Raw genomic sequence first — 26,282 nt, forward strand, 5'->3', positions numbered from 1 at the left:
TGGGACTGACCCCTTCCACTCACGGAAGGATCCTAATCGGTCAGATCTTAACAAAGGTCCCTGGGAGGAAGGCGGGAGAGAGAAGGGCCTTTGAGTTCCTTTGGCTTGAAGATGGAATAATCATGACTTCCTTTTCTAAATATCTTTTGGCCCTTCCTAGAACCAGATGGCGGATGTTTGGAATTTATGTTGTAAATAGTGTTTAAGAAAAGAGTGTGTGTGTGGGGGTGCAGATATGTTACTTTTCCAACCACCTAAAACAAGATCTGAGGGAGGGAAGTTAGGGAGGGGAGCTGACTGAGGAGATTTGGGGCGAAGGGAGAAGTGAGGGGGGAGAAAGAGGGGAGGAGAGGGAGAGAAAAAAGGAAGGGGGATTGATGGAGTGAGAGTGAGAACAGGACAAAGACAGAGAGATGAGGAGGGAGGGAAGAGACAGCAATGGGCGAAGAGGGAGGAAGACTGAGGGAAGGTGGGTGAGGGAGATGGGGAGGGGGCTCCCCCGGTGCGGGCTCAGATGGGCTCCATCTTGAGTTCAGGAGCAAACCCTTGAGTTTTCTAAAAATAGCTCAGCCTTTCCCCCAGTGGGGCTGGCAGCAGGGACCGAGAGAGGCACGCTTGCCCTTTTATGGTAAGAAAAATCCAGATCCTCCAGGGGAGCTGGGCTGGAGCCTGTAGTTCTGGATGAAGCCTGGCCCTGGGGTCTGGGGTGGGACAGGGCTGGATGGAGGCTGTGACTTGGTGGGGTTTCCTGGCCTAGGTAGACCCACCCTCTGTGCAGAAAGGGCTGAGGTTGCCACGCTGGAAAACCCTGGGGTCCTGGGGTGCAAGGGCTCCTAGAGACATCTGGTCCACCCCATCACCCTGTTTGATAGAAGAAACTGAGTCCCAGAGAGGGGCAGAGATTGTGGGCTCCCCATGTAGGGGTTTGAAATGTCAAGGTAAGTCAGTCTCTAGGTTCACATGAGGATGGCTTACATGCCCATTATTCTGGAGGACAGTGTGGTCTGAGTCTCAGGAGACCTAAGGCCCACTCGGAGTTTACATGTGACTTGCTGTGTGACCTTGAGCAATCTGTGGAACTTCTCTGATCTCAGATCGATCACTGGAGTGATCATAAGGGCCTTCCCAGCTTTTTGCCTCTCTGGGAATTCCAAGGCTGGAAAGCAAAGGTGGGGCATAGAGGATGCCGCTCCCAGTCAGAGGGGAATCTGCAGGCTGCTGTTTCTTCCTGTGCCTGACCTACTTCCTGTTCTGAAGCAAAAGCTAAGATGGACTGAGAAAGAGAGGAAGAGACTGAGGCAGATTATGGATGAAATCTCTGACTGTCCAAGCTGGTTGGGTCCAGCCCCTCACTGGGCACACTGAGGCCAGAGAGGACCTCATCTCAGGTCAAGTTAAGGTCATGTGGTGAATTGGGGCAGAGCCAGGAAAAGAACCAAGGGCTTCCCCTCCCAGCCTTGAGCTCTTTCCTCTGTAGGAGGCCTCCCATCTGCAGCAGCTGACAACTTTGGGGACCACGTCTGGCCAGGAAAAGCACCTTCCTGGGCAGAGCTGCCAGAACTGAAGATACGCCATTATCCTCTGACTACCTCTTAGAGACAGTTATGTCCTGGCAGGGTAACTGCCTCTTCTCTGTCTCCCTCCTTTGGCTGTAAGGACCATACCACAGTCTCCATCTAGAAGGCAGGGAAGGGGCAAAGAAGGATGCACAGGACTGGGTGGCCACTCTGGCAGTCTGATCTTGGGCAAGTCTCTCCCCATCATTGGCCTCAGGTCCTGCATCTGTAACACGAGGAGGTGGCTTTGATGAGCTTAAAGGTCCCTTTCAGCTCTAACAGGACTTGGTTGTTATGAGTTTCAACACCAGGAGTGTTTATTAAACATCTACCAGGATCACCAGGGTGAAGAGATGGATTTAGTAGTACTCTGTAGCTTTACAGTCCATTAAGGCCGGAACCTAGTGCCCAAGGTTCTTGGAAGCTCCAATCCTGATATCCACTGTCTATTCTGGGAAACTTGGCTGACTCTCTAACCCCAACTTGAACCCAGAGCTAATGTAACTCTAGTCTTGGGTGTCCAGGAATGCCTGCTGGTCTGATCGATGATCATGCCCACCGCCCACCACCCTGCCCAGGTTTCGTTATCCCCTTGACTTTGCCCTCCCCTCCACCCTCTCCCATGTGGTGTCCACCTCCCCAGGCCCATCTGGGTCCTTTCCTTCTCTTCCCAGCACCCCCATCTCTCCACACTGGTCTTCCTGTGATTCTGCCCAATGAGGACACTTGCTTTGGTCTTCCAGCTTCCTGTGACCACCTCTCCCACCGCTGGGGGAAAGGAGGAACAGGAAAGAAAGGGGGACAAAAATAAAGCATGTTGTTCTAAACTGGAATCTTCCCTGTGATCCTCCTGGAATTTCCATGCAGACTCTGTGGGGCATGTGAACAGGGTTCCCCGGGATGCTGGCCCCCCTGCCTCATTCCTGCTGGGTGGAATATTCCCCCAGGGACCTGGTGTCACAACCAGGCTCCAGGTGTCTCTGGTCAGGCCTGGTGCTCCCTGGGAAGGGCAGAATGCAGCAGTGGAAGGGTGGAAGGGGTGGAAGGAAGTGGGAGGGAGGGAGGTCCCTAGAGGCCCCTGTGTGAAATCAGGGCAGAACTGATGTCATGCCTAGCTGGGAATCTGACATCCAGGCAGCCGGGGGGCTCAACCCTGTAAGATTGTCCCAGGGCAGCTAAGCTGTGATGTGAAGTCCCAGGCTGGTGGTGGGAAAGGCCATGAGGCCCAACCTCCTCTAATGCTGAACTTCTCTCTAGAATGTCCCTGCTAAACTTGCATACCTCTGGTGATGGGAAGCTCACTGCTTCCCAATCACCTAGTCTCTCTTTGGACAGGCTATCGAAGTCTCCTTCTGAATATCCCGCTGACCTTTACCTCTCTGGGGCTGCAAGCCCTGTCCTTTTGGGCTACAAAGAACAAGTTCCTGATCCCCAGAAAGCTCTTCAAATCTTAAAGTTGATGGCTGCAGCCCTCAGCCTTACTACCCCTCCTAATCTCACCCCAAGGTCTCCTGTCCCATTATTTGACATCTCAGAGTCAACAATGCCCAAATTCCCAATTCTCTCCCTGCACTGAGGCTCTTGGCCTGATGGTGTTTTGGGGGAGGGTACAGATTTCCCTCCCAGAGGCAGATGTCAAGGAGCACTTCTTCCATCTTCTGGGGCTTTGGTTTCTGGCGATCAAAGCCATTCTGCAACCAGGCTGTCGCCACTTTGCCAGCCTCAAACCTTACAGGGCTTCTCGACCTGCTCTCGGTTCAAACAGCCAAGTGGGCTTGTTTGCTCTTCTCCTGAAAATGTCTTTCCTCCTCCCTACCTTCGTACACAGAACTCTCCACCTGGAATGCCTTTTCCTCTCTTCTCGGTCTATCCAAAGTGTGCCCCTGCTACTCTGACCACCCCTACCCCAGGTTTTCCTTCCCTGAGAGTCTGGGCATCCGTTGTCATACGTGGGATAACCAGAGCTGTCCTCCTTCCATCCCAAATCATGGAGCATCTCGGCCTGAAGTGCCCAAAGGGACTGATGAACTTACTTCTCTGTTGGCTATAGAGCCAGGGCTAGAGTCTTAGCCTGTTTCTTTCCCTTTCTCCCCATCTTGTTCAGCTTATCTCGTCAGATGCCTTCAGACTCAGTGGGGTTGTTGGGTGACATGTCTGAGGTCCGGCAGGCTCCAGGCAGACTGACCAGTGGCCTCTGAGCCCAGCAGCCCAGCCAGGGTGGTGTCGTGGCCACTACGGATGGCCTCCCTAGGCGGCGGCCTGCCTCTGAACACTTCACCCCATCCCTGTTTCTCTGAAGGAGGAGGAGGGTATGGGGCAAAAGCTAGTGGCAGCTGAGCAGTGTCCCTGTTAAGTTTGCAGGGCCCAGTGTGTTTTCCATCTCCCTTGGTGCGTGGCTTGGGTCCGAGGAGGACCTTAGAGGAGGTGACCTATGCTTGTGGCTGGTTTGGGCTCTCAGGAATGTGCAAGAGTGAGGCTGCTTCTTCCAGAAATGGACTAGCTGACTACCCCATCCTCAAATAACTGATAAGCTGTGACAGTCAAGGGCAGCCCAGGACTGAACAGGCCCCCAGGGGTACTCAGCCCACAGTAAGGTGTGCTCACTGGTGAGAACTGTCTGCATTTTTGCCCCTGAGCAGGCGTGGGGATGGGAGTTGGGGGGGCTCTGTTTATATCTTACCATAACAATGCCTAATCTAGAAGGAGGCATCGTGCTTCAAATGGCCCCCTTCCTAAATGCCAAGAATTTTCCTATTAGACGGGTAGAACCAGAAGTAGCTTTTGCTCACAGACTCAGGGGGGCAGTGCTAGAGTATATGTGCATGGGTTCTGGAGTCATCCAGACCTGGGTTTGAGCCACAGCTGAGCCTCTTACAAGCTGTGTGACTTTGGGCAAATGACTAAACCTCTCTGAGCCTCTGAGTTCCCAGAGGGTTAATGTTATTTACCTCAGAGAGTGCTGGATGGAGCGTTGGCCGCTTGGGAAGACTTGATATATGACGATTGTTATTTCTGAAGGAGCAAGGGCAGCTTATCCCCCTAGGTGGAAGGTAGAGTTGGGGTCCAGTACGGCACCTCCTCCCCGCAAAGAAACTGCCTTTTGGCAGTTATTTTTTATTCAGTACCTACTATGTGTCAGTCACTGTTCTAAGGACCTCATGAGTTTTAACTCATTTAATCCAGACAATGCAATAATCTAACGAGGCAGGTACTCTTATCATGCCCAAGGTCACACAGCTGATATTAGGCAGATCTGGGATTCAAACCCAGGCAGCCTGACTCCCCTCTGGCACCTTTAACAACCAGCCTGCTGCATCTTAGCCCCACTCTAGCAGTGCTCTGACCCGCCTGGTCCCCTCATCACCTGGGCACTAGGATTCATGCAGCCCATACTAGAAAGGCCCCTGGCTCCAGAGTCAGCCTCTGTTTTCTCATCCAAACGAAAAGGGGCCTGATGAGTGGGTGATCCATGGGCCACGAGAGTGGGTGACTCATGCTGTGCATTTCTGTTTTGAATTGGAGAAAAGGTTTCTGGTGGTGAAGCACTGTCACCAACAAGCCTCTTTTGCAAGAGGGGAGGGGGCCGGCCTCTGCGGGCTCTCGCCATGTGTGGTGAAGCCCCATGGGGCCAGGACTGTCTAGACAGGCCTTTAGGAGGTGGCAGACACTGTGGGCTCTTTCCTCCTAATTCCTGCAGACCATCACAGGCAACCTCTCCTTGGCCCGTGGCCACTGCATACTGCTGGGCTGGGGGAGGGCCACGTAGGCTGTGCCCATCCCCACCCCAGGGCCTGCAGGCTACCCTGCGACTTGGTGCATGTAGGGCAAATTTCTAGATACCCATGTGGACAGTAGTGTTGCAGCATTTCTGTTTCTTCCTTACGTTCTTAATTATACAAATTCAATAAGAACAGAGTAAAATGTGTAACATGTATACTTTAAGAATTCAGATAGTTTCAAGTGTTGTCAAGGAGGAGAGTGCTCACGTTCTGCTGGTGGAAGTTGTGACGTGCTTTGGCCACTCTGGAAAATAATCTGCTTTCCTGTGAGGTTGACAGGTGTGCACGCCAGAACCTAGCAGTCCCTCTCTAGATATGAACCCCAGACAAACTCTGGCTCATGTGCCCCAGGAGATATGGACAAAAAGGGTCATAATAACCATAATTGGAAAAAATCTTTATCACAATTCTTTGCACGACCCCATGGCCCTGAGTCCCAGGGACTGTTTAGTTGGGAAATCACTATTGAGGCAGGGCCCAGGCATAGCCTGGAGATGAGGACCTCAGAGGCCACCTCCCCTAACTCTCAAGGCTCACACAGGGAATCAGACACAGCCTCGAGGGTCAGTGGCGGCACCAGGCCTGGAACTGGTATTCCTCGGGGCTATATGTGTCAGCTCTTCCCTGGAACAAGCCAGCCTGGGAAAGGGCTGACTTTGCCCCAGGAGCTGCCATGTGGATCCTAGGGACAAGTGACAAGCAAACTCCTTTCTGTCCTGGGGCAGTGGTGGGGCTCAAGGAAGAGCAATAGCCTTGGAACTAGAAGACTTGGGTTCAAGCTCTGGTGTGGTCACCCGTTTAGCCTTGGTCTCCTCTACGAAGTGGGATCCCTCATCATTGTGCTCAGAGGTGCCCTGGTGGGCAGGCTACAAGCATGCATTTTGTAGACTGAGTTCAAATCCCGTCTGCCACTTCCTAGCCATGTGACCTTGGGTAAGCTCCAGTGGTTTCTTTCCCTATAAATTAGGATGATGTAATGATGCTGATTCCTTCCTCAGGGTAATCCTGGGAGGATTAAATGATAATGCAAGAGATTCAGCCAAGTACCTGGCAGGGGGGAAATCCCCCATACAAATTCATGAGGTACTTTGGAAGGTCCCTAGGAGTTGTGGGGTGTGGTGTCCAAGGAGCAAGGCAGGAGGTAGGAGACCCCTGGGGACAGAGGAGCTGGGGCAGCCGGCACACATACGCTGTCCAGGTTTAATAGTTCACGAGCTGTGTGACCTTATGCAAGCTGCTTAACCTCTCTGTGCCTCAGTTTCCTCATCCGTACAATGGGGATAATAGTTGTACCTACCTCACAGGGTTGTTCTGAAGATTAAGTGAAGTAATTTGTATAAAGGTCTTAGGCCTGTACTGTCATCATCACAGTGTAATTCTCCTATCCGCACCACCTTACAGAGGCCTGGGCTGGGCAGAGACTTGTTCTGTTCCAGCTCTCCCATCAGCTCTCCAGGTGACCTAGAGCAGTGTTCTCTTTTTGTGGGTTCAGTTACCTCAGCTGTGTTTGTGAGGGTACCAGGCTGCTTGACAGCCCAGTATTCTCAAAACTCCATGTGCTCAGGATTCCCTGGAGAGCTTGTAATGGAGCTTCCTGGGCCCCACTCAGGATTCCCTGTCAGTTGATGAGCATGCAGTGCTTCAGACACCGCACTTTGAGACACGTTGCCCACAAAATGCCCTATAAATGCAGGAAAGGAGACTTCATCTAGCCCATTAAGCATCTCAAGCTGACCCCTCTTCTGTGCCCCTTAACCTCTGACCTCTGAACTCACCTGTCCTGCCTCTTTCCAGACCCTGTTCTCTCTTAGGCAACTCAGGGTGCTTCCTGGCCGGGTCTCATTCCCACTTCCCTATAAACACAGCTAAGGTCATCTTGCCTCACAAGAGGAGTAGGGCCTAATTGTAATGAATATCAGCCCCGTTTATCCTGCTCTTCGGTACCTGTGTCCCTCACTCCTCATGACAGCCAAGCGAGGTCGGAACCAAGACCATACCTATTCTATAGAGGAGGAAGCTGAGGCTCAGAGATGGCAAGTGACTTCCCCAGGGTCACTTGTTTTGTAAGTAAAAAAGCCAGAATGGGACCCAGGCAATTGGATTGGGTTCCAGAGTCTGTTTTTGGACTCTTATGGCCTCAGGTCTTGCATAACCAAAAGTGGGGAGGTGAGGGTGCTGGGCAGGCTGGTGCTGGAGGACTGTGTCCATTCTGGGCCCCAGATGTGGCCACAGCATATGCAGAAGAGCCACGATGCCTGCACGTCTGCCGGCTGTGACCCAGGCCTCTGCTCTACCCAGCCCTGCCTCCCACGTTCCCCACTGCAAGTCCCCTGCCTTCCTCTGAGTCCCCTGGCCCCACCACTTCATCCCCCTGACCCGCTCTGCTGTCTTTTCTGTCCCCGTCTTTCCAAGGTCTTGAGCCCCTAGTACACTGAATTTAGAGACCAGCCCCAGCCCCAGCCCCAGCCGAGGCTGCCTCAGGGCCAGGCTCATCCTGAGGTCTCAGGGCTGTGAGCCGACCCTTCCCTTGGCCAAGCCTGCAGTCAGACACTACAGCTCCCTTCTATCACCCGAGGCTCAACCTCCCAAAGCTCCCCCGGCTCTGGGTCTGCTTGGCCCCTAAGCCTGTTGTCAAATGGCAGACTCAGCTCAGGGCATCCTGGGGAAACTTCCCAACATGAGCTGCCCTCTCGGCTCAAACGGGGCTCAGAAGCCACATCCTGCATGGAGACCATGTTGTCCGATGGCCTCACAGTACAGATGGGAAACTGCAGCCCAGAGAGGGTAGGGCATCTGCCCAAGGCCACAGGGCCAGGTAGTGAGAGGCAGAGCTGAGGCTGGAGCCTGCGCCCCCAGCCCCCAGCCAGTGTGCCCTTTCCACGGCTGCGTCCCAGCCCCGGCCTCCCTGCCTCTCTCCCTGTCTGCTGGAACCTGAGCTGACATCGCTTCTCCAACATCTTTGCTTCTTGAAACCATTATTTGAAAACAGTTTTCCTTGCCAGGAGCCCCAGGCTCTTAGAGCTGAGAAATCAAACCTCATAGACAAGGAATAAGCACTGTCTACCGCGAAGCCAGCAAGACGGGCCCAGACTCAGGTGACGCTCAGGCGGTGGGACAGTGACGCTGTCCCCTTCCGCTGCTCCCACCCCCCCATTTAACCACAGCCACAAGGAGTCCTCAAAGCCAACAGGACCACAGATCCTGCACCTCGGTCAGAGCAGGATGGGCGCTTAGAGATCATCCGGTTCAGCCCCTGCACGGATGAGGAAACTGAGGCCCAGAGTGGGTTAGCAGGAGAGCAAGGACCAGCCCCTGGACACAGCATCCCCCCGGGGAGGATACCACAGAGCGCGCCCCCCCCCCCCCCCCGACCCCGCCATTGACTCGCAGACCCCTGTTTGCCATTGGTTCTTACCTCTCCTGGGGTCTGGTCCAAGTGTGGCTCCTTGTGGCCTGGAGACGTGGGCCAACCCGTTTCGGGGATGGTTTCTCAACTAACTTGACTGGGCCTTTGGCACCCCTCACTGCCGCTGCCACTGCCACAGGGGCACTTTTAAACAGTTGGCACTGGGCCCCCCTCCCCTTAGCCCCTTGCCCGCCGCTCCCTGGCTGCAAAGGCCCCTCTGCCTTTTACCTTATATGAGCTGAAGAGGCGAGCCTGGTGTTGGGGCGAGGCGGGTGCTGAGTCCTCTGAGGGCCCCCATTGGCCCAGGCGCCTGCCACGTGACCGCCTCGCCTTGACCTGCCCCTGGTGCCGACTGTTGCTTTTACCCCCTAAGGAAGGAGTGGTTGACAATTTTCATATTTCTTCTAAATTTGGAGATTTCAGACAATGCTGGGAGGCTTGGCTCCAGCTGCCAGAGGCCCATGTGGAAGTCATTAAGCTGAAGAAGGGGGGCCGGGGGAGAGCGGGAGGCAGGGAGAGGAGGGGGAGGAAGGGGGTAGGGGCCGGATTTCTGAGGGTTGCCAGTTGTCAGCCTGGGAACATCAGCAAACTCCCTGGGAGCAAGCTGTGTGTGAGAATTTCCTCCCTCTTCCCTGGCCCCTGTGTCCCAGGACGGGAGTGGGAGTTCTGAGATTTTTTTTCTGGGAACCCCCAGCGGGGCAGACGCCAGTCCTGGCTCCTGGGGTCCAGAAGGTGGTGGGAATGGCAGGGGATGGGGGACCATGAGGAAGGAAATCCTCTCTCCAGAAAGCTGGGACCCTTGGATGCCAACCCCATCATTGTGCAAAGAAGGCTGGGGCCCCAGAGGGCTTGCGCCTGTCACACAGGGGGCTGCGACGGGGCAGGAGAGGGAATCCAGGGACTCACCACTGGGGCTCCCTTTCCCCTGAAGTCCTAGTCCTGAGAAACGCCTGTCTCTTGTCCTTTCTCATTATGCTCTGGCCACATTGGCCTCCTATAGGGTCCTTAGTGTTTTTTCATGCCTCTGGGCCTTTGCAGTTGCAGTCCTCTCCACCAGATGTGCCCTCTACCCAGAGCTTCCCATAGCTGGCTTCTCCTCCTGCTTCTGGTCTCAGCTCAAAAGTCACCTCTGGGGGCTTCCCTGGTGGCACAGTGGTTGAGAGTCCGCCTGCCGATGCAGGGGACACGGGTTCGTGCCCCGGTCCGGGAAGATCCCACATGCCGCAGAGCGGCTGGGCCCGTGAGCCATGGCCGCTGAGCCTGTGCATCCAGAGCCTGTGCTCCGCAACGGGAGAGGCCACAACAGTGAGAGGCCCACGTACCTCAAAAAAAAATAAAGAAAAGTCACCTCTGGGAGAGGCTTACTTGGCCGCCACATTATTCTCTGTTGCTGTCCCTGCTTGTTGCCCTCCAGGACTGTGCCTATATTTTACATATCTACTGATGTACTTGCTTGTTGTCTAGCTCACTGTGGAGAGCACAACTCCCCCTGGGGAGGGTATGAGTCCCCAGGCCTCCTGCAGTGCCTGTGAGGGATAGCCGGGAAGATGTCTGTGGACGGCGGCTGTGGGCATAGGAGTGGCCGCTGAGGCTGGAGGAGGGCTCCTCCCAGTGGCCTTGTTGCTCAGAGATTCCCTTCTGTGGCCAGGCTGGCTGGACCCCAGCTACCTTCATTCACGTTCTCATCCACAGTCCCCTGGACCTCTGGTCCACATGGGACTGCTTCCCTCTCTCTCCCCTCCCTCAGCGCAGGATTCCCTCCAGCACACGGCCTCAGACCATCCTGTACGGGGCAGCTCCAGGGGTGTGGGGTGCTGAACCCTACACCGTCCCTGACCTTAAGAGGCTCCCAGTCTAGTAGGAGGAGCTTCACCCTAACTTTGTTCCTTCTGAGGAAAAAATTCTCTTGTCGGGAGGCCTGTGTGTTTGTTCCTGCCTTTGCTGTTTCTTAGCTGTGAGGTCTGGGCACAGTTCTTCAACTGCTGCTCTGAGCCTCACTTTACTCCTCTGTGAAATGGGAAACATAGGGCCTGCCTTTTGGTGTTGCCCCTGCAGTCCTAGGGGATGGGTCAAATATGGAGCCAGACTGTGCTCAGTACTGCCTCTGCTGCTTCCCACGGGGAGTGGGGATGGGAACTGTATTTAACATCTGTGAACCTCACTTTCCTCCTCTGTAAAATGGGGCCAGAAAGAGCCCCCACCTCCCAGGATTGCTGTGAAGACGAAGCGAGACCATGCTTACGAAGCGGTTAGCCCTGTGCAGCTCCAGAGTAAGTGCTCAGTAAATGCCAGGTATTTATTTTAAGGGTTATGACATCACACCTGGCACACAGCAGGCTTGCCATTCATGTCATCCCCTTCCCTCCTGAACCTAGAAGATGGATACCATTCACAAGCGCACCCCTGGGTTGTAAGATCATGGTAGGGAAGGCTTGTAACCCCTGCTCCCCTCTCCTGTTCAGTGTTCTGGTTTGACACTCCAAAGCACCACCAGCAGATCCCAGGGTGAAGATAAAGCCAGCCCAACGGAACCATCGAAATTATGGAAGGTCCACTTTGGAGGCTGTGAAACTTGTTATGCTTCTATTACTTGTGCTACTGTAGCATCAGAGATATTACATCAAGACAGAAAAGAAAACAGAAAAGTAACCAGTATGAGTTATGGAAAGGCCCACCATTTCAACACCCAAGAACTCTGTGCCTGGCCAAGCATGAGTTGGCCACCCCTGTGAGCCAACAGTCTCCGTTATCGTAAGGTCTGTTACCAGAGGCGAGAACAAGGAACAGAAGCAACCTGCAGGCAGGTCCTGGGAGGGGAGGTGTCCTGGCACCAAAATGTCTCAGAAGGCTGACTAAACGGCAGCCATATGTGACTCAGTGTCCATATATCTGTCTCAAACATTTTTGAAGCCATTTCTCTTTCCTCCCGTGCCCTCTCCTGGGAGTTACTAGTGCTTTACGTCTATTAACCATTGTGTGAAGTGGCTTTTCTTTCCACACTGTGGCAAGGCAGCCGTGAAATCCCTCTGCTCCCAGAGGAAACAGGTCAGTGAGACTCTGGCTTTGTATGTGTGAATAAGACATCTTAGGAGGTGAGGGGAGCTTCTTGTTAAGGGCTGGGTATGAGAGTGTGTTTGATGAGTTCTGTGTCCTCAGAGGGTGTGTGCAGTCAGGGACAAGGGAATCCCTAGCAGGAGGGTGAGGGTCCTGAAGACCAGGAGACTCAGGGGGCCGGGCAGAGCTGCTCCACCTCTACAGGTGATCGATGAAGAGGTTGAGCTGATACGGTTAGAACCTTCAGGAAGGTGGCGTTTAGAGCTATGCAGGAAGGACTTTTTTGAGTCAGTGGATTAACTCAAGGATGAGATGGACTGATGGGCTGTCTTGGTAAAGTGATGAGTTCTGTGATGCTAGAGGAATGCAAACAGGCTGATGACAACTTGGCAAGTCCCTTCCAGCCCTGAGGTCCTATGAGCTTTATCTCACTCTTCATGTTCTCACCTCCAACCTGTCCCTAACCCCCAGCCCTGACTTCGTGCTAATTCGACCCGAAAGGCACAGCTCAGAGGTGATCATTCGGAACATATGATTTGAAAAGTGCTGTTAAAAAATCAAGCTCCAGGGTTTCCCTGGCGGCGCAGTGGTTAAGAATCCGCCTGCCAATGCAGGGGACACGGGTTCGAGCCCTGGTCCGGGAAGATCCCACATGCCACGGAGCAACTAAGCCCGTGCGCCACAACTACTGAGACTGCGCTCTAGAGCCCGCGAGCCACAACTACTGAGCCCGCGTGCCACAACTACTGAAGCCTGGGCATCTAGAGCCCATGTTCCGCAACAAGAGAAGCCACTGCAATAAGAAGCCCGCACACCACAATGAAGAGTAGCCCCCCGTTTGCCACAACCAGAGAAAGCCCGCGCACAGCAACGAAGACCCAACGCAGCCAAAAATAAAAATAAATAAAATTACTTTTTAAAAAAGAGTTAAAAACAAAATCAAGCTCCATGTGTTTTCTTTGATGAGCATAAGACGTTTTTGTTTCATTGACAGAGTTTGATTCTGAGAGGTAAGTAAGAGACAATTAGTGAAGAAGTACTTATAATTGTCATCAAATCAATTTTTCAAAGCTTAATTGTACCCTTGAAAATAGTTAAAATGGGGGCTTCCCTGGTGGCACAGTGGTTAAGAATCTGCCTGCCAACGCAAGGGGCACGGGTTTGAGCCCTGGCCTGGGTAGATCCCACATGCCGCGGAGCAGCTAAGCCTGTGTGCCACAACTACTGAGCCCATGTGCCACAGCTACTGAAGCCTGCGTGCCTAGAGCCCGTGTTCCGCAACAAGAGAAGCCACCGCAACGAGAAGCCCGCACGCCGCAACGAAGAGTAACCCCCGCTCACCGCAGCTAGAGAAAGCCCGCGCACAGCAATGAAGACCCAACGCAGCCAAAAATAAAAACAAATAAATTAATTAATTAAAAAAATAGTTAAAATGTTCGGTTTTATGTTATGCATATTTTTACCATAACAAAATAAATGATGTGTCTGTGTGTAGGGGTAATTGTGGATGTAGTAAGGTGCCCTGCTGGAGGTTAAGTTTGTGTTTTGTCTGTCCTTTAGTCCACTGCACGGACAGATCAGGACAGAAGGTCATTATGAACTGCCTGAAGGGAGTATTTCTGGGAAAGGCAGGGAGAGGGATGTAACAAACCTTTTGTGCTGATTGCCAGGGAAAAGTGGTTGTAGGGGAGGGACAATGGTGTGGCACAGCCCTCAAAAATTCTGTGACTCCCTGGTATACAAATGCTGATAGGAAGTGGGACAGGTTCGCCCTTGTTGAAGGGCCCTGGGCAGTTAGCTTGGAGCCCTTCCCTGGTCTAGGGAGAATATTAGCTTTCACCTCTGTGGCCCCTTTGGGAGTTGTGAACATGACCCACAGTTTGGGATATGACTCACCAAGACCAGATTCTGCTTGGACGTTCATATCCTTCTATCATTGTCAGCACACTGATATAGCACCAGATGGGACTCAACACTGACCCCACCCCCAAGACACCTGTAAGGACTAGGGGGACCCCTGGGTGCATAAGAGGAAGATGGTAAGAACCTTGGGGAGAGTGGCTACATTGCAGGTCTGACTTCCTGCCCTTACAGGCATATGGGCCTTGAACATTTGAAGTCTGAGGACCAATTGAGCTGCAGTAATCGCACCCTGAATGGTGCCAATGAACACCCTGTAACATGTGTGAGTGTGCGTGTGGTTGCACATGTGCGTGAAAATGCACTGTTAGCCGTTTGCAAGAATGTGGGAATTTGGGTGATTTTGCCTTACTTCATTGTAGTTTTCTGGTTTTGATTTTTTCCTGATTTACATTGAGGTAATGAGCTTAACTAAAGGGGCTGAGTTATAGTCTATACTATAGTTATATATACAGTTATTGTATATAATATTACAGACTTCTATTTTTACTTCTAATTTCTATTTTTTATTTGTATTAAGGGCATCTAATACATTCGTATTATAGTACTTTACAAAATTTATAAAGATTTATTTTAAAAAATACCTTACTTAAAATATATTTATTTAAATAACCATGGAGATCAAGCCAGCTCCTATTCCATTTTTCCCCAGGGAGGGGGACACTAATCCTGACTGCTATTGCAGGGGGCTCAGTTGTTCATAGAACCCAAGAGTTATGTGGTCCTTGTCTCACCTGCTTGCCACAGAGCAAATTGATGCACTGCCCAGATATGAAACGTTATGGTAACAGGGTGGGGTTATTGGAGATAATTTCCAAATGGGAGCAACCTGGTTGATGGGATTAGGGAAAATTAATAGCCCCCTCCAGGCCTCAGCTTAAGTTGACTTTGCTCATCCCTCTCTCCCCTTTGCTGCTGAGGTCCCCTCCCTGCTACCCACCCCCACCCCATCCGTGTCTGCCCATCTGACACTCCTCAGCAGCCCTGAGGACTGCAGGCTGACTCCAGGCCTTCGTAAACCACCCCGGCACTGTTAAACAAATCCTATAATTAGAAGCCAGGTTTCCTAAACGAAGTGAAAAATGTAACATTACCCTTTGTTTGTTCACTGGATGCTCAACGCATGTCCCATGACCCAGAGGAGCTGTGACTTTGGGTTTCCAAGAAGCCTTAATAAGGTAATGTTTATAAAGTTCTTAACTTTACAACTCTGTCGGAGTACAACTCTGTGAAATGAGGACAAGCCATAATTCTGAGAGATCTGCCCCCTCCTCACCCAGTGGTAGAGAATGTTATCTCCTTACGTGATGTGCAGAAAGCCCCAAGATTGGGATTAAAGGAAGTGGGCTCTGGCCCCAGCTCTGACACTGAATTGCTGTGTGACATTGTAGCAGTCCCTTTCCCTCTCTGGACTTGTGTTTCCCCATCTGTAAAAGAGAAGACATGATGAGACTTGCTTGTTCTAAATGTCTCTTCCAACTCTGACATTCTACAGTTTGATTTCTGTGTCTCTCTACCATAGGGTTGAATCTCAAGCCAGGATTCTTCTCCAGATTTGACCTCCCTTCCCTGGACTCCTCAGAAGGACTTGGTAATGTATCTTGAACTGGATAAATTGCTTGGGGTTGGCAAGACACACGGATGTATCCTTTTGTGCCTCAGCTCTGAACGCTTAGGGCCTCTCTCATGAGATAAAATGCATAAAAATAATGTGAAAATGACTTGCAGAAAAAAAAAGAACTCTTCGAAGGAATTCAAACTGGTCAACATGAGGAACAGTGGAAAGGAGCACTGTTCTGTCTGGAGATGGTAGGCATTATTAAGTTAACATAATACTATGTTAACATTATACATAATAACTGACATTTATTGAATTCTTTCTATGAACCAGACTCTGGGCTAAGGGTTTACATTCATCCTTTTGGTTAACCTCACAGAAAATCTGTGAGGTAGGTACTTTGTCATGATCTTCACTTTATAGATAAAAAAACTGACAATGTTTTTAGATGAAAGAATTTGCCTGAAGGAAATAAGTGGTTGGAGCTAAGACTCCAGAACCCATGATTGACTGCTGTAAATCCACTGCCTACATACCTCTGATTCCATTATGGTGCTTGTGGAAGAAAGTATCGTGATAAAGCTTCTGTCATTCTGTGTCGTTGAGTGATTCTGATGAGCATAGCGGCCTACACAGGACTTGTAATATAGGTGAGAAAGACGCCTGTGCTGGCCTAAGCCGCCAAGAGGATTGTTTGTTAATGCAGCACAACTTGGCCCATCCTGACTGATACTACTTGTCATAGGCAAAGGGAGAAGCTTTGTTCTTTATATTCTCAAAAGGAAATTTGTCGTCAGCAGATGGAAGGAGCAGGGAGGTAGACATTTAAAACAAGTAGAGATTAATAAGAACCTTGGGAGCATGTGATAGGGCTATCACTGAGACGCCAGCAAAATGATCTGTAGGGTCCCACTGAGCCTGTGATTCTGAGAATTGGTCTAAAAAACAAGATTTGTAAGTGATTCTGGAATGACAGAGTCAGAGCTGGCTCTGTGGTTGAGATTATGAGGTAGAATGCAAAGGAATCCCAATATGGAAGACAAAAAATTATGGACATAGCTATGTGATTGCTTGATTGAAGAGCCAAACAGTTCCAGTTTTTTCCAAGAGCACACTGCTGGTGGAGAGGGAGATTGGGGTCACCCTGACCCTTGAACTTTCTCCAGAGCTGACTCAGAAAACATATCCCTTGCGCACTGAGCCCTCTCGCCAGACACATTTCCCTCTAATGTAAGTTTGTCCGTAGAGCACAGCCAGGCCATATCAGAAATGATTTGGTTGGCCTTTGGCTCTGTGTCCACTGCCTAATGACAGGGTGCCCACTTCTAACCACGGCCTACTTCCAATGCTCATTCCCTAACTGGGAAAAAGGTTAGGGTGGGGTTGGAGTCAAGAGTGGTCTCAGAGGCCCAGCCTTTCATCTCAAGCTCTGCCCCCTTTTCCTCACTATATGAATATGGGCAGGTTATTTCCCTTCCCTGAGCCTCAATTTTGTCTTCTGTGAAAATCTGATATTCACGTGGGATTGATGCCGGGAGTAAATAAAGTCACGGATATAAATGTGCTTTGTAAACTGTAGAGTGCTATGAGTGTAAGAGGGATATCACTGTTAACACTAGGCAACTACTTGCAGCATCTGCCTGGGTCCTAGGGTTGGACCACCTCTGTCTCCCAGGGCCAGAAACCTTGACTCTGTCTTCTAACAGTAGAACAATGATCGAGGCTTCTTTGTTGGGAACCAGACTTTGGAAATGGTCAGATTCCATGCTAGCCACTTCTTCCTCCTTCTCCACAAATATACAATATTTATGAGAACCGACCTTCCAATGGAAATTTGGCAAGATTTCACATTCTGGAGACATTGTACCTTCCTCCACATGCCCCGAGGGCTGAGGTCATGGGCTTCCCAGGAAATGAGGGAGTTTCCACGGATACAGAGGGTACAGGGGACTGAGAGGAGAGGGACCCAGCAACAGCCCTAAGTCACAGGCTGGTCCTAAAATGTTGGTACTGTTACCTCCACCATCCTCTGTAAGAACATGAGCTCAGAAACTGTTTTGATTTTTTTAATTAAAAAAACACTTTTTTAAAAAAATTAATCTTTTTGGCTGCATTGGGTCTTCGTTGCTGCACATGGACTTTCTCTAGTTGCGGTGAGCGGGGGCTACTCTTGGTTGCGGTGTGCGTGCTTCTCATTGCGGTGGCTCCTCCTGTTGCGGAGCACGGGCCCTAAGTGCACGGGCTTCAGTAGTTGTGGCGCGTGGGCTCAGTAGTTACAGCATGCAGGCTCTAGGGCGTACAGGCTTCAGTAGTTGTGGCTCGCGGGCTCTAGAGTGCAGGCTCAGTAGTTGTGGCGCACGGGCTTAGTTGCTCTGTGGCATGTGGGATCTTAGTTCCCCGACCAGGGATTGAACCCATGTCCCCTGCATTGGTAGGTGGCTTTGTAACCACTGGACCACCAGGGAAGTCCCTATATTTGATAAATGAAGGGAATAAACCCTTTTCGAGACCTCCCAAGGCTCTTCATTGCCCCTACCTTGAAGGCCACAGCTCCTAGAAACTTACAGAGCCTCTCAGACAAGATATTTAAACCACCACCTGGGGCAGCTTCTCAATATTGTCTCCCAACAGGTTCAGGCCACAGAGACAAGCTTCTGCAGGGAGGCCTGGGTTGAGGTTCACTGCAGCTCTAAGAGCCTGTAAGTTTTTAAAGAGGCTGTTTTCCAGTGGGGGAGGCAGGGTGGGGATGGAGGCCTTGGCTGTGGCCATAAGGGCTCCTTGCTGACATGTGAGGTGATGCGTCTTGGAGTCGCTGCCTGTCCCCCAAGTGGTGGGTAGTGAGTAGCCTCAGGGTTTCTCTGTTCTCTCTGCAGGTCCTGCTCTGGTCGCAGTGGGGGCCCAGGCTCCTGAGCCAGGCGCTGAGAAGCACGTGTGAATAAGGCATGTCCGCTGCCTGCAAGAAGCTTCCACCTGGTGACTCTTCAAAAAAAAAACAGTAAAACAAAACATGCACGTGCAAGACCGTAGCCGCAAATTCGCAGTCACGCAGATATACACCAAAACCAGCACAATAAAAACAGCGCTACCTGAGCCAATAGCTGAAGCCAATAGGTAAGTCAGCCTTTGGTAAGTACCATCCGTTATTAGCTGTGTTGGGGGAGCAGGCCTTTGAACCCAAGCTGCAGGGGAAGTGTCCCCCCTCCCAGGACTCCTCTCCCATAAACAGCCAGGAGACACCACCCCCTTTTCCCCTCATCCTCCACAGCACAAGCTCTTCTTCCTCCGGGGTCTGGGCTCTGGGGGTCTGAAGAGAACATTTCTCATGTTGTACCCTTTTCCTGCTTCCGCTGGAGGATGGGGCTTCCCACCCAAAATAGATGCAGACCCACCCAGCAAGAGGAGGGGCTGACAGCTTGTGGGGGAAGATCAGAACTCTGGATCTTGTAAGTTCAGACGTCCTGTAAACTCTGACCAGAGTATAAACATCCCCCGGGACTGAGGGGAGGATGTGTTGGTGGGCAGGGGGCCCGGCGCCTCCATCTGCCCTGGGGACAGGCTGTTTATTCCACATCCCTCACGGGCCCCCTTGGGCTCCTTCCTGTCTAGGTCTGGGCAAGTAGAGGCAGGCAGGACAGCCCCACATGGGGCCTGAGGCCTTGGACGTAAGATTCGACCTCTCAGGGCTGGAAGGGAACTTTCGAAGCTCGCCAAGCTCAACTCTCTCTTCTTTTTGCATCTCCCTCACAGCTGGTCTTCTGGCCTCTGCTAAAACACCTTGGCTAATGGGGAGCTCAGGGCAGTCCATTCTATTACTGGCACTCTGGCAGCTGGAAAGTGTTCGAAAAAAGTTGTTCTAGAATTGTTCAGTGTGAGCTGATTGAGCACAGCTAAGAATAATGTGTACAATGAGATAATAGCAGGGCCATTCCCCGAGCCCACACTGTGCCAGGTGCTTTATGTGCATTATCCCATTAAATTCTCCTTCCTCTCGAGGAGGACACATAGGCTCAGAAAAGTTAGGCCACCTGCCCAAGGTGACCCAGCAGTTTTGTGGAGGGGCTGGGGTTCAGTTGCTTTAGTTCAGAGTGTGTGCTTTATATATTAGCCTATACTGGTTTTTCACAATCCAAAAGCAAAAATAGCACACGTAACACAAAAACACCGTACAACAAACACAGTCACACACAAACCAACCACATTACAATAAAAGTAGCCCAAACTGGCCAAATCTTAAGTACCCTTTGTATGCCAGGAAAATCATAATTTTTATGATAAGGCCACTTTAACAACCCTAGGAGGAAACTGAGGCTCATTGAAGTTAGGAAGAATGGATGTGGCCACATTAGAAGGGGCAGAGCACGTGTCCAAGCATCACTTCTGAAGTCTGCAGTCTCCCTCTACACCATAGTGCATGATAGGAGGGCACTGTAGCATAACGAAAGAGAAAACTTGTATCATTATTATTATTATGTTCAACATCGAGAGCTTTAAAAAGCGGGATGTGCATCCTCAGAGATGAATGATCTCCCTACACTGGACGTGTCTAGCAAAGATGCTTTAGAAGAGGTTCCTACACAAGATATTCCCCAGCGTCAATCCGCGACCCAGAGACACAAACTTGGTGTTCTCGAGGCTGGATGCTGGGTGGCAGGGAGGCCTCGGACACCCAGCCCCAGAGCACAAGCCCACCCATTGCAGTCCTCCTCAACTCGCATTTCCTTGACTGCTCCCCTGGGGGAGGAGGTGTTGGCGCCTGGCCTGGGCAGAGGGTCATGTGGATGCGGCGGACCCTCTGCACATCCAGTGGCCGCCCATTCACCCAGGCCTTGCCCTTTTTGAGAACTGGGAGCTCTCTGGCTGGGTCTGTTCCCACCAACAGCGTTCCCATCCAGGGAGCTTAAAATAGTGCCTCTTGGCTGGGGCTCTGGAGTGAGCAGTGAGGGAGGCATTTGTGCAAATATGGGCCTGGGAGAAGGACTCCTACCCCAAGGGGGTGGGGGTGGGGTGGGGTGGGCAGTGCGGCAGGAGAGCCAAGACCTCCAGTGGAGGATGTGCCCTCCTGGCCACAGCCCCCCTCCATATAGCAGTAGAGGCGCCTGCTAGTCTCCTCCTGCCTCCCCGACCTTACTGGGTCCACTTGGGCAAATCTCTACACCGAATCCCGCAGGCCTTCCTGGCCCAGCCGAGGCTCCAGGGTGGGCCCACTGGGAACAGGGACCTCTACGTTCTTCTGCTGGTTCTATCCTTTTCCCCACCTCCTACCTAGGAACACTCTAGAAGCATCCTTTCGAAGGCCCAACTCAAAAGTTATTTTTAATACTTACAGTAACAATTGCAGCTGCCACTAATTGAGGGCTTACTTTTGTCAAGCGCTCTGCTAAGTGCTTTAACATGCATTGTCTTTGGTCCCAACGACCATCCACTGAGAGCCAAGTTACCATTATCTCCACTGTGCAGAAGAAACTAAGGCTCAGAGAAGTCAAGTAACTTTCCCAAGGTCACACAGCTCTGAATTGGCAGAGGCAGGATTAAAACTCAGGTCTGTCAACCTCTGGAGTCTGAACTCTTACCTCCTGAGCTGCACCTCCTCCTCCAGGTCCCCGCTGCTCTGGGCTCCCATGCTCCATCCCAGCATTATCACCCTGTATCACATACATACGGCTGTTTTGATTCAATGCATCAAGTATTTAGTGAATGCCTAGTGTGCCAGGAACATTGCTGGGTGCCATGCCCACACCCTGGGAGCTCTCAGATCCTCTTGGAGGACTCTAGTTTGGGCTTGGGCTCAGTGACCTCCCTGACATGCAGGATCTGGTTTGAAGATGTCAGGGTGAGGTTGAGGCAAGCACAGATCCTCCTTGATGATCAGCTGCCTCCTTCCTGGACATTCCTGCCTCCTTCCTGGCTGGGATGCTCCTCTCCTTCCCGCACAGCAGGGAACAGCACGTGCAGGAATCAGACAAACTTGTGAATGCTCTGTGACTTTGGGCTCTCTGAGCCTCAGTTTCCCCATCCATAGATTCGGGATAAAATTAGGACCTCACCACAAGGTGGTTGGAAGGATTTAATAAAACAATGCACATGAAGGACTTAGCACAGTGCCTGGTGGTCAGTAAGTAGAATTGTACAGCAGCTATTATTGCTAATTGTTTCTTTCTGAAAATTACGGTGTCCAGGTGCCAGATGCTTAGGGCCTAGCACGTGGTAGGTGCTCCAAGTGAAGGGAATCACTGACACAGCAGACAGAAGCCCCCAACCCTCCCCACCTCTGCCCCCTCACTCTTGGCTGGTCGTGCTGTTCCTGATCTGATGTGGAAGGTGTCCCGGACACTGGTCCTCATCAACAGTAGGGTTACTTGGGCAGCCGGGGGCAGGCAAAGGACTTTTACTTACCTGGTTCCCTCGTTTTCAGCCCAGGGTCCATTCTAGGGAAAAGGGGTGGCTGGCACGGAAGTTCTGCCAGGGTTTGCCTGCTCCTTGGAGGTGTCTGGCTTTCTGGTGGCGCCACCTGGTGGTGAGTACAGAACTGCTCCTAGCTGGGCGGCAGCTCACGGACCTGGTGGCTCTGAGTACGACCATTCCCTGACACTCACCCTCCAGCCCATCCACCCCTTTCCTCATTCCCCTGTGCTGACCACCTTCTGTGAGAAAAGACCTAAGGACCCCAACTCTGCTGTGGGGCAGAGACCCCTGAAGCCCAAGTGCCCATGCCTCCCTCAGGCCTGGCTCTGACCTGAGGGGTAGGGTCTCTACGTGGTTGGCCAGGGTTCACCCTCAGGATATCCTTCAGGGCTGATGACCTCTCACTGGTTTCTATAAACCAAGGCTGGAAGAATGGGCCTCCTTCCTGGCCTGAGATGGCCCAGGAATGGGAAACCCAGTAATGGTCCCTGGGCCCATCCTTGACTCCCCACTGTACCTGCTTGGGTACACACAGATCCCCCTCCACATTGAGGGGGCTCTGGGACTCCCAGAGGGACTGGCCTGGCTCCTAGGTTCCCACATAAGCAGCCAAGAGGCCTAGCCCAGCCCAGAGCTGTATGTATAAAGTTTGGAGAAAACTAGTAAGAATTAGAAGACTGAATTGTGCTCAGACCAGCCTTACCCCACCTTGCACCCACATGCTGTGTGAGCTTGGGTAAGACCCGTCCCTCCCTGGGCCTTGGTCTCCTTGTGGTAGAATGGCGGTGGGGCAGGGAATGAGCTAGGGGATGGGTGAGGACCCCTATAGCTCCCAGACTGGGGCCTTGTTAAGGTGCAAATTCCTGGGCCCGCCCCATCAGAACTCTGGGCCCAGGACCCTGGAATCTACGTGAAGTTGGAAGCTGAGGCGGCCAAGTCCTGTCTTTGGGAGACGGAAGCCAGCAGTGTGTGTCGCCAGCAGGTAAGGAGAGTGTGATGCTTTCAGGGGTCCTGAGAAGCAGAGGAACCCCCTAGCAGCCCAATCCCCATCTTTTAATTTCTCCACCGTTCTGTGGATAAAGGGATGTGTCCCCCCCAGCTGCGTGTCTGTTGGACCCCACCGGCAGCAGCAGCAGAGGGACAGCAAGGAGGCTGCACAGGTTACAGCCAGGTTGCCCCCATCCTTCGCCCCCTCGTGCTGGCTGTTTCACTTGTTCAAAGGACAGTGGTGGTGGGGCTGGGACAGCCTGGGGTGGGACTGGGGGCCTTGTTACTTGAGGAAGTATTTTCAGAGTCCCCCTCCCTCTGGAGTTTCCAGTGGTAGAATAGAGCCCTGTCTAGTATTTGACCAAATATGGTGGTATCTCTCATGAGCTCGAGCCTCAGCCAGCTTCTCAGTTATGCTGTGGAAACCTGCCCCGGACAGATTAATCTTGTGACATTCAGGAGCGCCTTGCACCCTGCGTTCTTCCCTTGGTGATTCCTGTAAATGGCCAAGAGTGGCCCTGAGTAGGACGGTGCAGTCCTGGATGCCTGTTCACGGTGTCCCTCCCCTGTCCTCTTCACACCCCCTTCCACCCCCTCCTCCATCCCCCGGATGCCGGCGGGGCGGGGCGGGGGGGGACTTGCTCGCTCACATTCAGCTGGGCTGCTCACTCAAGGGGAGAGATCCAGACCAGCAGCGCTGGTCCGTTCAGCCCATGATTCCAGGATGTGTAGACCCTGGGGTCACCTGAGCTCATGAAATTGTGGCCAGAGCCTGTGAAGCCCAGAAGTCTCTCAGCCATGAGGGTGGGCCCGAGGGGATAGAAAGGAGAGTTGGCTGAGCAATGAGAACCGTGCTTTGCTCTGATGCTAACGTTCCCAGTAACAATTATACAATTATTTTATAATGATAACATTCATAATAAACAGCTGTGTTTATTGAGCACATACTACGTGGCACTGTGCCAGTTGTTTAACATGCGTTCTTTCCCTTACTCCTCGTGGCAGCCCTGAGAGGTGGCTACTATGACATCCCCATCCTAGAGATGGGGGCACTGAGACTCAGAAAGATTTCAGGGAGAGATGGGCCAGGCCACTGTCGATTCCTGGGTACGACTCCCATTTTACAGAGAAGGAAACTGAGGCTGAGAGAGAATGGAAGTCACAAGCAGCCACACAGGGGTAGGCCCTTGGAGTGGAGACCTTCTCTACACGAGGGGGAGCGTTGCATCCAGAAGGCCAGGACAACCGGCCGTGAAGTCCTCACGAACCCGTGACTTGGCCTGCGTGAGAGCACACAGATTCAGAAACATGTTCATAGCAGGCCAGAATTGTGCAGAAAATATGCCAAGAAAAACAGAGTGGGGTGGTGGATAAAGCCCCACATGGGGACCAGATACGAACCCCAGCTCTGTCATCTCTCACTCATTGTATAATCCGAGACAAGTCCTTTCTTCACCCTGGCCCCAGTTTCCCCTCCTGTGAACTACCCGTGTACTGGGGCCACGGAGCTCACCTGAGGCTGGCTGAGGCCGGAGTGCCTGAGGCTGTTTCCCTGGGAGATGGGGCCTGTGTCCCACTCCTGGCTAGCTCTCTCTGAGAACATTTGATCTCCTGACCAACGGACAGCCTGTCCCTCCTCCACCCTTGCCCCCTTGCCATCCCCCAAACTAACGAAGCCGATTGTCTCAGGCGGCCCTGTGGGTGCTGGCTGGGCGGCCGGCCGCAGGCCACAGGCGGAGGTACCACCCGCCAGAGCCCCATCAGACACACAGGGCATTGTCCCTCAGTCAACAGCCCCTGGGCACCTCGTCCCAGCTCCTGGCCTGCCCCCACGCCCCTCACCGCCTGCCACTGCGCCAGGCCCAGCCAGCTGGGGGCCCAAGGCTCCCAGGCGATGACGAGCCCACCCACCCACTCCCCCGGCAACCCCCTGACGAGCTATAATTGCTTCGCGCCGTCCTGTTGCTGCCATTCTCCTGGCGGAGGCATCTGGGGTTCCAGGCGGGTGGCAGCTGCAGGCCGATCGCCTGGCTCGCAGGATGGACTGGCCACACAACCTGGTACGTGACGATTCACCACTCCACCCCCATCCCTTTTTAGGGCCTGGATGTTTCGTTACTTCTTCTCTATTGATTAATAGCAGCCTCTGTTTGGCTTGGAATCTGCAGAGGTGAGTTCTCCCTCTGTCCTCTCCCCCAGGACACGAAGGAAACAGAGACAGGTCTCAGAGGCTGCAGCCATGGCCAGTAGCTCGGCTCCTGAGCTGCGCTCAGCCCCATGACACTGAAGCCCTTTCAGGCCAAAGGCATCTGGGGAGATCTTGGCCATCTCCGTTATCGGGGTTTTTCCAAAGAGCCTCTGGGTCCTGAGATCCAGGCTGTGTGACCCTGGGCAAGTCCTTCTGTTTCTCTGTTTCCCATCTATAAAGGGAGAGCCAGAGTTTAAGAACGCCATGTGAGAAGCTCCGATGAGAAAGCCTATTGTTAGGGAGACATTTTTCTGCAGCAGAATCTAGGACCAAAATGGAAGAATTCAGCCACTTGAATCTGTCATGGGTTTTGTGCCAAGAAATGGTTCTGCCGAGAGGGGCTCTGCCGGAACTTGTTTCTAAGGGTCAAGACTGGCTGGGTAGATTGGCACGGGCCGTGTGGGTGGTAGGGTGAGGGATACAGGGCAGGTGGGAGCCTGGCTAGATTCAACGAGGAGATGAAATTCCCCCTAGAGGGTCCTCCCTTCTGACCAGCCCTGGCCCTCACCCAAGTCCTGGCCTTTCTCTCCCGGCTTCCTGAGGAGTCTGTGTTCTGCTGGGCTCCCAGGTCCTCTGCCGTGTGAGTGAGAGGCTTTCCTGATGCTCCCAGATGTGGATGGTCGGCTGAGGGTGGACAAGGGGTCAGGCAGGCAGAGGGTCCGGGTGTGGACGAGGGGAGCAAAGCTGTCATGGAGGCCAACAGGGATCCTTGGCCATGACCTGCCCACCTCCCCAGCTGCATCTCCCAGCCGCTTCTTTCAGCCTCCTTTCAGCAAAGCTCTTAACCAATTGAAACTTCATTTCACACTTTCCTTCCCCCACCCCATACAATTTTTAGGCTCCCTCTGCCCATATCTGCCTCTGTCTTATCCTTCAAACCTCACCAGACACGCCCCCTCCCCAGAAAGTCTTTGCAAGACCACCCCACTGCCACAAGGCTAAGCGGGTGGCCCTGCTCTTTTCTAATCACACGCTGTGTGGTCCCATCCACACACTGCTGCTAGCGAGGCTTAGGTGCACGTTTTCTTGTTCACCGTCTGTTTTCCTTGCCAGACTGTAAGCGACAGATGGGCAGGGATGGTGACAGGCATTCATTCACTCAGCAAATGTTTACTGAATACCTAAGTGCCCAGTACCGTGCAGACACAGGGGACGAGGCAGTGTGTGGGAACGGATACGATGCTGGCCCTCATGGAGCCTGTGCTAGGTGTGGGCCCAACATATGAAAGAATCACATGTATGCACCGTAAGGCTACAGTCACGCAAGAGGCATCAGGTGTTGAGAGCCCGAGAAGGTCCACAGAGGCCTCCCTAAGGAAGTGGCACTGGAGCCAAGACCTGAAGGGTGAGAGGCAGGACTCTGCAGGGAACA

At 52.5% G+C, this 26,282-nt stretch overlaps 1 protein-coding gene across 10 annotated transcripts in view; it reads left to right on the forward strand.

Annotated features, from left to right (window-relative positions):
• Positions 1-26,282, forward strand: part of IL17B (interleukin 17B) — a 53,451-nt gene that overhangs the window by 20,864 nt on the left and 6,305 nt on the right. For 5 of the 10 annotated variants that reach the window (XM_027081648.1, XM_027081649.1, XM_027081647.1 and 2 more), the window contains 3 exons: positions 15,238-15,306; positions 17,905-17,972; positions 18,147-24,722. In XM_027081648.1, the coding sequence (XP_026937449.1) occupies positions 24,702-24,722 (21 nt within the window). In that variant the 5' untranslated portion in view covers positions 15,238-15,306; positions 17,905-17,972; positions 18,147-24,701. Of the gene's footprint in view, positions 1-15,237; positions 15,525-15,721; positions 15,924-17,904; positions 17,973-18,146; positions 26,256-26,282 lie in introns of all 10 variants that reach the window. The other 5 variants (XM_027081652.1, XM_027081651.1, XM_027081653.1 and 2 more) reach the window with 5 other exon arrangements.

Source organism: Aethalodelphis obliquidens, unplaced genomic scaffold (assembly GCF_003676395.1).
Source record: "Aethalodelphis obliquidens isolate GAN/ISIS:26980383/991018 unplaced genomic scaffold, ASM367639v1 scaffold45, whole genome shotgun sequence".
In the NCBI taxonomy this organism is placed as follows: domain Eukaryota; kingdom Metazoa; phylum Chordata; class Mammalia; order Artiodactyla; family Delphinidae; genus Aethalodelphis; species Aethalodelphis obliquidens.